At 27.9% G+C, this 12,244-nt stretch overlaps 1 protein-coding gene across 1 annotated transcript in view; it reads left to right on the top strand.

Moving 5' to 3' along the window:
* Positions 1 to 1,074: 1,074 nt before the first annotated feature.
* Positions 1,075 to 12,244, top strand: part of LOC129746246 (CUGBP Elav-like family member 2) — a 406,881-nt gene continuing 395,711 nt past the window's right edge. Inside the window, exon 1 of the mRNA XM_055739816.1 lies at positions 1,075 to 1,730. Coding sequence (XP_055595791.1) covers positions 1,645 to 1,730 — 86 coding nt within the window. The 5' untranslated portion in view covers positions 1,075 to 1,644. The remainder of the gene's footprint in view (positions 1,731 to 12,244) is intronic.

Genomic DNA, 12,244 nt, shown 5'->3' with positions numbered 1-12,244 from the left:
GGGCATAATCCGGGAAATCTGGCAATCTAAGTGAGTGTTATCTTAATACTGAAAATCCGATATTCGGGACTAAGGACTATAACCAAATTTCATTCACCAGCTTCTTTTGTGAATAACTGTACTAGAATTGTGGGCCAGGGATAAAATTTCGAGGTTTTGGCCTTAACTTTGAGTCAAAATTGTAATTTTGGATTCGCTTTAGTCGTTCATCAAAATTTGATCAAGAATTTGAAATTTTGGGTTTGGGAAGAACATTTTGCTTGACTTTTTTGAACCCTTAAATCACCTCGAACACTCCAAAAGTATGGACCTTGTATTAACTTTGACGCGTGTTTTCCTGAAGGTAAATTTTATTCTGAATTTTGTTGCCCCCAATTTCTTATAGTAAATAATAACCATTAAATTAAAAAAAAAATGTATATATAATCTAAGTTTTTCTATGAGTCTTGAAAAAGGGTTTGGCTGGTTTTCATCATCTAATGTGATGTCTGATAAATTGAAATTTGGAATGATGAATAATTCTTCTAATTGATTCTTCAACAGAAAAGAGAAGGATTATTTTGATATTTTCGTTGAAAGAAGGTTCGGGCCTGTTAATCAAATGAGACTAATTAAGAAGACATCATCGATTGCTCATTTAAACTTAATCACAGTATCTGGGAAAATTTCCAAATTCTAGTATATCGAAATTCAATCTTCAACATTCCTCAACAATATCACATTCTAAATTTAAGAACGAAATCAATCAAAATTCAGATATCTAATTTTGCACAACTCAGTAATATTCTTCTGAATAAAATTTTATTCCAAATAATTTGGAAAAAGGAGATTTTTGGAATTTTAATCAACATTAACTAGAACTGAACAAATCATCAGAAATGTCTATCAAGTTCAGAGCTTTTTATAGCAAATGATCGACGCTTCCACAGTGGCCAGTCTTCTATCTACTACTACAAATACTATTCCATTTCAATGCCATCCACTCAAAAAACAATTGGACACTAAATAGCAAATAGGTAGTAGAAAAAACTACTCCACCCATCAATACGTCCATCCAAGAATCAAGTACGCAACTCACTTCGTTTTTAACGGTTGTTCGGATAGGTTGTTCTCGCTCGTCGTTTTTCTTAAGTCTAAGCACGTGTTTTCTAAACAGTTTTTCTTCAAGAAGAAATATATTTTTTATTTAATCGAATTCACGTGTCCACATCGGGTTTCGGGATAGTTTTTTTTTTACTTATCTCATCATCGAGAGTTTATCAAGAAGTAGTTTTATCTTACTTCGTTCGAAAGTATTATTCTGAATAAAAGCGCAATCGTGACGCGGAATTTAGATCGCTGCCGTGAACGAAAAAAAGTTTAGTTCAAGTGTAGTTTCGAGGAACTACCGCATCCAAACGAGGGAAAAAATTGCACGCGTTTTCTTCGTGTAAAGTGTCGAATCCGGATCGAGTGATTTACTTATTAAAAAGTATTGAGAATTGTGCTCCAAATTCCAAGTGATATTGCAATCGTTTTTACAAGAAATTCTTTGAAAGAAAAGAATCGTTAACTTTTTTTTTTATTCTTGCAATTTTGATATATTGCGCTTTTAATCGTCGAGAATCCCGTTGCCTTCGTAAGTTCGTAAAAACGCGCCGCGAAATGAAAGTGCTAACGTTCCAGGAAAGCCGCCAACGGTTCTTCGACCCGTTCAGCACGATGAGCGAACCAATCGATTATACGGAAGCGTAAGTATCTAACGGGACTTTTTTTTCTATCGGTTCCACCAAATTAACAGTTAGTCGCCGGTCGCCATTTTGTTTTGAAAGCAAGCGACACCTACACAATCGAGCGGTACTTTGCGGTGTGAATTTAAAACAATAGCCTCTAGTCTGAAGTTGTATTGGTGAAGCACTTTTCCTCCCTTTGTTGTAGGGAAGTGTTCCCAGATGGAATTTTTTACTTGTTGAATCACGATCTTTAATATAAGACTTTTCCTGTTAAGGTACACCGGGGCAAGTGCAAACGTTTTTCACCATAGTTCAACTTTCACATGTCCTAGAAAAATATGTATATGTTCAAAAATTATCAATTATCGTTCGTTGCATCACTAAAATAGTTCTTAACAAATTCCCGTTGGAAGTGAAAAATTATTAAATGTTGGTAAAAAGTAACGGTGCTTTTGTGAAAAAAATTCAAAATTTGCACTTGCCCCGTTTATGGGGGCAAGTGCACACGCAATACTTTTTCCAAACTAATTCACAGATGAGTCAGTGTATCGGTCTTAAAATGAATTGAATACATGTTCCGGTACGTTTTATCAACTTTGATTAATATGTTTGCTGTTTTCTTGCAATATTGATAACTTTTTGGAACTCCATTTTTGGTGACTGTTGTCTTAAGCAAAAGACCTTCATTTACTAATGCATTACGGAATTTTGAACATCCGCTTCAGATACAACACTTTGGATACCCCTTCTGACGATTTTAATATAATGCTGAACCATTTTGGTGATGAATTTTCTGAAATGGCTAATGTTACATGGCTTAAAGGTGCTTTTGCACTTACCCCGGTAGTGTCGTTTGCACTTGCCCCACAGTGTGGGTTGACAAGAGCGAATATTATTTTCACAACTTTCGGGGTGTAATGAAAATTTATCATAAATTTTCTGCTTTCACTTGAATATCGGTCTCGAACACTCACCTTTTAACGAAAATTCGGATTTGAATTCCCTTTTTTGTAGCCAAAATATGCAAAACAAAAACACACTGTTCATGTCTAGTACGAACTTGAATTCGTGTGTGATCAAACAGTGCCATGTTTTTAGTGAAAAATTTAAAGAAAGTTTAGTTTATCTATGTCAGATTGTTTGTTTGGGTCTAAACAAGAATTTCTAGAAGAAGAAATATTTTTTACTTATTTTGTAACAGAGAAAAGATGAACGTTTGCACTTGCCCCGAGTTTGCACTTGCCCCGGTGTACCTTATATGTAATTTTCTTGTTCAAGCTTTTGAAATCTCAAACAGATGATTAGGTTTTGCTTAACAAGTTTGATGTCAATTAATTTTTTTCATTCGAAGCTCTTCATCATTCAATATCGGTCAATATTTCAAAAAATAGTAGAAAACAGTTTCAACTTCGAATTCCATGTGATTCAAGAATTTAAAAAAAAATCAAACTCAGTTCGGATTAATCTTTTTATTGCTAAATGAAGAATTATTATATTGATGAAATATTTAAAAAAATCAGTTTGAAAATTTATTCTTATCTTAGTATTTTTTTATTTTTTTACTAAGCATATAATAACATTTCTTTTAAAGTCCTTCATTAATATTTTTAGGGTTGATATTTTTCAAGTAGGTTCGATGTAACATAAACATTTGTATACTCAATTCTGACAAACTGAGCCGGAGATTCGGTAACATGATTTCATTATATCTGTTTCGAACTACCTAAGTTCTGAATTTTAGATCAATAATACAATACTTTCTTATCCAAAATCGTTTTACCGAAATCGATTTGTTTCTTAGTTCACAATTGATATTTTGAAAACTAGAACGTTATGATTCCGACATAGCGAGTTAAAACAGAGCAGTAAATAATTGTTCAACCATTTTCTTACAGTTTTGGGACAGATTTTCGACAGGCTTTTGAATTTTTTTATAGTTTTGTAAAATGGTTTTGAATAATTTTAGACAGTTTTGTTATAATATTAGAATAATTTTCCCAAATAAAAAGTGATTTCGAAACTCATTTTTAAGAAACACAAAATACTTAAAATTCTAATATTTCTAAAATCAACAAATTGACCAAATCACGAAAGAATCTATTTGATCGAACAAATTTTAAACACTTTAAAGGATTAAGAATTTTAAGAATTTCTAGAAATTAACAAAACTCAATATTTTTACAACTTTTTAATAATTTTAAAATTGGCATACTCCAAACTTTTAAATATTCTTTAAATTGTGAAAACAGCTCTAAATTCCCAGAATTTTTCAAATTTCCAAAAAGTTTTCAAAATCCTCAAAATTTACAGAAATCTAAAAATCTTCTATATTTTCAAAATTTCAAAATTTAAAAAAAATAGAATTAAGGTTTTTGAGATTTTTTTCACTTTTGAAGAAAAAAAAATTATTAAACAATCTGAAAATTCTCTAAATTTGTAAATTTACGAAATTTTCAAAACTTTAAATTTGTGACAATTCCATAAAAAAATGTATTTCTTAAGAAACTAAAAATTATTGAAGTTTAAAAAGATTGTAACAATTTTAGATTGTGAAATTTCGAAAATAAGTCCATATTTTCAAAACTTTCCAAAAATCATAAAATTTTTATATTTCTAAAATTGACAAAACAATATAATTGGTTGAACAAATTTTAAACGTTTTAAACAAAAATTTTGTTTCGAAATTTTAGAAAATATGAAAATTTGCAATATTCACAAAATTTTAGCGGTTTTCGAACTATATAAAATTTCTCAAAATGTTTTTAAAATGTCTGAAATCTGAACAACTTTCGAAATTTAAAATTTAAATTGTCAGAATAGTCAAAGTTTTAAATTCTCAAAAATTTTCAACATTTTACAAATATTTACAAAATTTCAGCGGTTTTCGAATAATATAAAATTTCTCAAAATGTTTTTAAAATGTCTGAAATTTAAACAACTTTCACAATTTAAAATTTAAATTGTCAGAATAGTCAAGGTTTCCAATACTCAAAAAATTTAAACATTATTCTAATTTTGTAAATTATTTTTCGGCATATCGGTGAAATTTATATTCTTGGAGAAAGAATATCAGAAATGAATTTCATTTCTGATATTCTTTCTCCAAGAATATACATTTTACCGATATGCCGAAAAATAATTTACAAAACTTAATTAACGGTGGTTAACTTATCTTAAAAAATCATTATTCAAATTGTTAAAACATTTTTAAGTTCCCAGACATCCTCAAAGTTAAAAAAGTCCAAAAAATTCGCGGTATTTTTAAAAATTTCTAAACCTTAGAATTTCAAAATTAAAAAAAATGAATTCAAGAATGAAAAAGATTTTGATTTTTTTTTCACCATTAAAAAAAATTACTTCATTACAATTCCAATTAAAATTACAATACTCAAGACACTCAAAATTATTAAAATTTAAAAAAATTGTAATTGTTTTGAAATTTTGAAATCTGGAAAATAATTCCATAATTTCAAAAATTTTCAAAATTTCTCAAACTCTGACTGACTGACAAAACTTTTAAAATTGACAAATTACAAAATAACTCAATTGGTTGAACAAATTTTAAACATTTAAAAGAATTCTTACTCTGTCACAATATTACAAAATATCAAAATTTGCAATGTTCACTAAATTTCTGCAATTTTCGAATAAAATGAAAAATATTCAAAACGTTCAAAAATTTCTTAAACTTTAAATATTTTAAAAATTTAAAAAATGAAACAATAATCTAAATTCATACAACTTAAAAAAAATCCAATAGGAATTCTAAAATTGCCAAAATAGTCAAAAATTTTAATACTCAAAACTTTCAAAAGTTCTTTAAATTGTTAAAACATCTCTAAATTCCCAAATTCTTCAAATTATATAAAAGCACCAAAAATCTTCAAAATTTACAATGTTTTTGAAATTTTCAAAATTTTATAAATTACTTAATTTAAAACAAAAATAAAATTTTAGAATAAAACGTTTTTGAGATTTTTCTCACAAATAAAAAAAATTGCATTGTTTATCTATCTGAAAATTCTCAACATTGAATAATTCTAAATAAAATTATAATACTCAAGACACTCAAAATAATTAAAATTAAAAAAGATTGTGACAATTTAAAAATCTCGAAAATATGTCACTTTTATAAAAAATTATACAATTCTCAAAATGGTTGAAATTTTCATAATCTTGAATTTTTGAAATTTTCAAAATTTCTTTAAATGGTCAACAATTTCACGTCACCAAAAATTTTAAAAATTCTATAGCAGCTCAGAATTGAATGAAATGAAAAATGACAAAAATGATAAAAATGACAAAAATGACAAAAATGTCAAAAATGACAAAAATGACAAAAATGACAAAAATGACAAAAATGACAAAAATGACAAAAATAAATGACAAAAATGACAAAAATGACAAAAATGACAAAAATGACAAAAATGACAAAAATGACAAAAATGAAAAAAATGACAAAAATGAAAAAAATGACAAAAATGACAAAAATGACAAAAATGACAAAAATGACAAAAATGACAAAAATGACAAAAATGACAAAAATGACAAAAATGACAAAAATGACAAAAATGACAAAAATGACAAAAATGACAATGACAAAAATGACAAAAATGACAAAAATGACAAAAATGACAAAAATGACAAAAATGACAAAAATGACAAAAATGACAAAAATGACAAAAATGACAAAAATGACAAAAATGACAAAAATGACAAAAATGACAAAAATGACAAAAATGACAAAAATGACAAAATGACAAAAATGACAAAAATGACAAAAATGACAAAAATGACAAAAATGACAAAAATGACAAAAATGACAAAAATGACAAAAATGACAAAAATGACAAAAATGACAAAAATGACAAAAATGACAAAAATGACAAAAATGACAAAAATGACAAAAATGACAAAAATGACAAAAATGACAAAAATGACAAAAATGACAAAAATGACAAAAATGACAAAAATGACAAAAATGACAAAAATGACAAAAATGACAAAAATGACAAAAATGACAAAAATGACAAAAATGACAAAAATGACAAAAATGACAAAAATGACAAAAATGACAAAAATGACAAAAATGACAAAAATGACAAAAATGACAAAAATGACAAAAATGACAAAAATGACAGAAATGACAGAAATGTCAGAAATGTCAGAAGTCAGAAATCAGAAGTCAGAAGCCAGAAGTCAGAAATCAGAAGTCAAAAGTCAGAAATCAGAAATCGGAAGTCAGAAGTCAGAAGTCAGAAGGCAAAAGTCAGAAATCAGAAGTCAGAAATCAGAAGTCAGTAGTCAGAAGTCAGAAATCAGAAATTAGAAGTCAGAAGTCAGAAGTCAAAAATCAGAAATAAGAAGTCAGAAGTCAGAAGTCACAAGTCAGAAGTCACAAGTCAGAAGTCAAGGGTCAAAGGTTAGAAGTAAAAAGTCAAAAGTCAGAAATCAGAAGTCAGAAGTCAGAAATCAGAAGTCAGAAGTGAGAAGTTAGAAGTCAGAAGTCAGAAATCAGAAGTCAGAAGCCAGAAGTCAGAAGTCAGAAGTCAGAAGTCAGAAGTCAAAAGTCAAAAGTCAGAAGGCAGAAGGTAGAAGGCAGAAGTCAGAAGTCAGAAGCCAGAAATCAAAAGTCAGAAGTTAGAAGTCAAAAGTCAGAAGTTAGAAGATAGATCTTTGAAGTTAGGCATCGGAAATCAGAGGGCGATTGACAAACATCAAAAGTTAAAATAAGAATTAATATATTTTTAATTGAAATCCAAACGCCAGAAAGTGTGCAATTATCGTGGTTTTACCTTTTTCAAATGACTTTTCGAATAACTTTAATGCGAATAAGTCTTACTTCAGATCAATTAAATTCTCAAAGAAAAAGATATTCCAAAAATTTAAAATCAGTAAGCAATGCATTCGTAAGTCGCTAAAGTTGGTAACATCTGTGAATGAAAAGGATTTTGCCAAATGTGGTTTAGTTGAAGATGATGCAAACTTCAGGCCCCAAATTTTGGCTACCACCACACCACAGAGAGAAAACTCCAAATGGCAGCGTTCGTTCCACTTGAATGAGATTTATGTTTTTGGAGGCGAATAATGGAGCAGGAATGACGCAGAAGCCCATAAATTCTACGTGGCCGTCGTAGGTAACAGTTGGTGGTTGACTATTTGCAGTGTTTTCCGAAGATTCATAAATTTCCATCCGGGCGTTGAGTAACTTTTTTTTCTCAGAAAAAACAGATCGGTTGCTGATTTTACTACATTTCAATGGAGGAATTTACTGTCACTTAAATTCTAAATATTTTCGAGGACACTTTTTCAAGTAATATTTTCATTTCCAAATCAAAGCATCAACAATAAGTCAACACACTTCACCAAACATAAGAAGTCTGTCAGCTCAAAAAAGTTCTTGGTTGCACATTTCAGAAAGCTTTTCCTGGTCGGTCGTTTTTTTACTTTTTCCTCATAAACACAATTTTAATGGTAAAGTATTCAACGGGTTTTCTTCTTCAACGGCAGGTACTCTAAAAAAAGCCAACAACAGGAACACTCACCCTACTACTTGCTCCTTTCTGCGAAAGCACCCGGCACTGAAAATCTCTCAAACCGGCATTTTAATCTCAAACGACGTCCGCTTTAACAGCCCAGCTCACATGAAAGTCTGCCGAGTGCCGAGTGAAATAACTGCAGAAAAGAAAAACATTCTCATACAAAAAACACTCACTAAAAACACTTGCAAGTTGGTGCTTACAAAAATAGAAAAAGGGAACATAGGGAGCGAGAGGAAAAAAAACTATTATAGAAAAGATTCTCCTTTTCATCACACACTGATTCAAGCCAAACACACAAAATGGTCGGTCTGTAAGCTAGCAGCATCAAGCACTGTGATTATCTGTGACCGCTTACTTAAACCTCGGGAATAGATTTAACCGGTGGGCAATCTTCTTTTCTCACTCGTGGTCACCGCATTTGTGGAAAACCATTTTAACAAGCCAGAAGCCAAAAAGTAGACTAATTTAATAAGTATGCGTTAATATCTTAAAACCATTGCCAATTTTTTCTCGTTTGGTTTTAAAGTATAAATTCTAACCATTGAACCCAAATTTATAGGGGCACAAAGACTTCGGAATTCTGATTTCTGACTTTTGACTTCTGACTACTAGCTTCTAACTGCTGACTTTCTAACTGCTGGCTTCTGACTTCTGACTTCTGACTTCTGCCTATTTACTTCTGGCTTCTGACTTCTGGCTTCTGACTTCTGACTTCTGACTTCTCACAACTGACTACTGACTTCTGACTTCTACCTTCTGACTTCTGACTTCTGATTTCTGACTTCTGACTTTTGACTTTTAACTTCTGACTTCTGACTTTTGACTTCTGACTTCGGAATCAAAATTGTCAAAATTGTCAAAATTGTCAAAATTGTCAAAATTGTCAAAATTGTCAAAATTGTCAAAATTGTCAAAATTGTCAAAATTGTCAAAATTGTGAAAATTGTCAAAATTGTTAAAATTGTCAAAATTGTCAAAATTGTCAAAATTGTCAAAATTGTCAAAATTGTAAAAATTGTCAAAATTGTCAAAATTGTCAAAATTGTCAAAATTGTCAAAATTGTCAAAATTGTCAAAATTGTCAAAATTGTCAAAATTGTCAAAATTGTCAAAATTGTCAAAACTGTCAAAATTGTCAAAATTGTCAAAATTGTCAAAATTGTCAAAATTGTCAAAATTGTCAAAATTGTCAAAATTGTCAAAATTGTCAAAATTGTCAAAAATGTCAAAATTGTCAAAATTGTCAAAATTGTCAAAATTGTCAAAATTGTCAAAATTGTCAAAATTGTCAAAATTGTCAAAATTGTCAAAATTGTCAAAATTGTCAAAATTGTCAAAATTGTCAAAATTGTCAAAATTGTCAAAATTGTCAAAATTGTCAAAATTGTCAAAATTGTCAAAAATGTCAAAAATGTCAAAAATGTCAAAATTGTCAAAATTGTCAAAAATGTCAAAATTGTCAAAATTGTCAAAATTGTCAATATTGTCAAAATTGTCAAAATTGTCAAAATTGTCAAAATTGTCAAAATTGTCAAAATTGTCAAAATTGTCAAAATTGTCAAAATTGTCAAAATTGTCAAAATTGTCAAAATTGTCAAAATTGTCAAAATTGTCAAAATTGTCAAAATTGTCAAAATTGTCAAAATTGTCAAAATTGTCAAAATTGTCAAAATTGTCAAAATTGTCAAAATTGTCAAAATTGTCAAAATTGTCAAAATTGTCAATATTGTCAATATTGTCAAAATTGTCAAAACTGTCAAAATTGTCAAAATTGTCAAAATTGTCAAAATTGTCAAAATTGTCAAAATTGTCAAAATTGTCAAAATTGTCAAAACTGTCAAAATTGTCAAAATTGTCAAAATTGTCAAAATTGTCAAAATTGTCAAAATTGTCAAAATTGTCAAAATTGTCAAAATTGTCAAAATTGTCAAAAATGTCAAAATTGTCAAAATTGTCAAAATTGTCAAAATTGTCAAAATTGTCAAAATTGTCAAAATTGTCAAAATTGTCAAAATTGTCAAAATTGTCAAAATTGTCAAAATTGTCAAAATTGTCAAAATTGTCAAAATTGTCAAAATTGTCAAAATTGTCAAAATTGTCAAAATTGTCAAAATTGTCAAAATTGTCAAAATTGTCAAAATTGTCAAAATTGTCAAAATTGTCAAAATTGTCAAAATTGTCAAAATTGTCAAAATTGTCAAAATTGTCAAAATTGTCAAAATTGTCAAAATTGTCAAAATTGTCAAAATTGTCAAAATTGTCAAAATTGTCAAAATTGTCAAAATTGTCAAAATTGTCAAAATTGTCAAAATTGTCAAAATTGTCAAAATTGTCAAAATTGTCAAAATTGTCAAAATTGTCAAAATTGTCAAAATTGTCAAAATTGTCAAAATTGTCAAAATTGTCAAAATTGTCAAAATTGTCAAAATTGTCAAAATTGTCAAAATTGTCAAAATTGTCAAAATTGTCAAAATTGTCAAAATTGTCAAAATTGTCAAAATTGTCAAAATTGTCAAAATTGTCAAAATTGTCAAAATTGTCAAAATTGTCAAAATTGTCAAAATTGTCAAAATTGTCAAAATTGTCAAAATTGTCAAAATTGTCAAAATTGTCAAAATTGTCAAAATTGTCAAAATTGTCAAAATTGTCAAAATTGTCAAAATTGTCAAAATTGTCAAAATTGTCAAAATTGTCAAAATTGTCAAAATTGTCAAAATTGTCAAAATTGTCAAAATTGTCAAAATTGTCAAAATTGTCAAAATTGTCAAAATTGTCAAAATTGTCAAAATTGTCAAAATTGTCAAATTGTCAAAATTGTCAAAATTGTCAAAATTGTCAAAATTGTCAAAATTGTCAAAATTGTCAAAATTGTCAAAATTGTCAAAATTGTCAAAATTGTCAAAATTGTCAAAATTGTCAAAATTGTCAAAATTTTCAAAATTGTCAAAATTGTCAAAATTGTCAAAATTGTCAAAATTGTCAAAATTGTCAAAATTGTCAAAATTGTCAAAATTGTCAAAATTGTCAAAATTGTCAAAATTGTCAAAATTGTCAAAATTGTCAAAATTGTCAAAATTGTCAAAATTGTCAAAATTGTCAAAATTGTCAAAATTGTCAAATTGTCAAAATTGTCAAAATTGTCAAAATTGTCAAAATTGTCAAAATTGTCAAAATTGTCAAAATTGTCAAAATTGTCAAAATTGTCAAAATTGTCAAAATTGTCAAAATTGTCAAAATTGTCAAAATTGTCAAAATTGTCAAAATTGTCAAAATTGTCAAAATTGTCAAAATTGTCAAAATTGTCAAAATTGTCAAAATTGTCAAAATTGTCAAAATTGTCAAAATTGTCAAAATTGTCAAAATTGTCAAAATTGTCAAAATTGTCAAAATTGTCAAAATTGTCAAAATTGTCAAAATTGTCAAAATTGTCAAAATTGTCAAAATTGTCAAAATTGTCAAAATTGTCAAAATTGTCAAAATTGTCAAAATTGTCAAAATTGTCAAAATTGTCAAAATTGTCAAAATTGTCAAAATTGTCAAAATTGTCAAAATTGTCAAAATTGTCAAAATTGTCAAAATTGTCAAAATTGTCAAAATTGTCAAAATTGTCAAAATTGTCAAAATTGTCAAAATTGTCAAAATTGTCAAAATTGTCAAAATTGTCAAAATTGTCAAAATTGTCAAAATTGTCAAAATTGTCAAAATTGTCAAAATTGTCAAAATTGTCAAAATTGTCAAAATTGTCAAAATTGTCAAAATTGTCAAAATTGTCAAAATTGTCAAAATTGTCAAAATTGTCAAAATTGTCAAAATTGTCAAAATTGTCAAAATTGTCAAAATTGTCAAAATTGTCAAAATTGTCAAAATTGTCAAAATTGTCAAAATTGTCAAAATTGTCAAAATTGTCAAAATTGTCAAAATTGTCAAAATTGTCAAAATTGTCAAAATTGTCAAAATTGTCAAAATTGTCAAAATTGTCAAAATTGGTCA

This window comes from Uranotaenia lowii, chromosome 2 (genome assembly GCF_029784155.1).
Source record: "Uranotaenia lowii strain MFRU-FL chromosome 2, ASM2978415v1, whole genome shotgun sequence".
Classification (NCBI taxonomy): Eukaryota; Metazoa; Arthropoda; class Insecta; order Diptera; family Culicidae; genus Uranotaenia; species Uranotaenia lowii.
The sequence above is the reverse complement of the archived record's forward strand: the minus strand, read 5'-3'. Positions and strand labels throughout refer to the sequence as shown.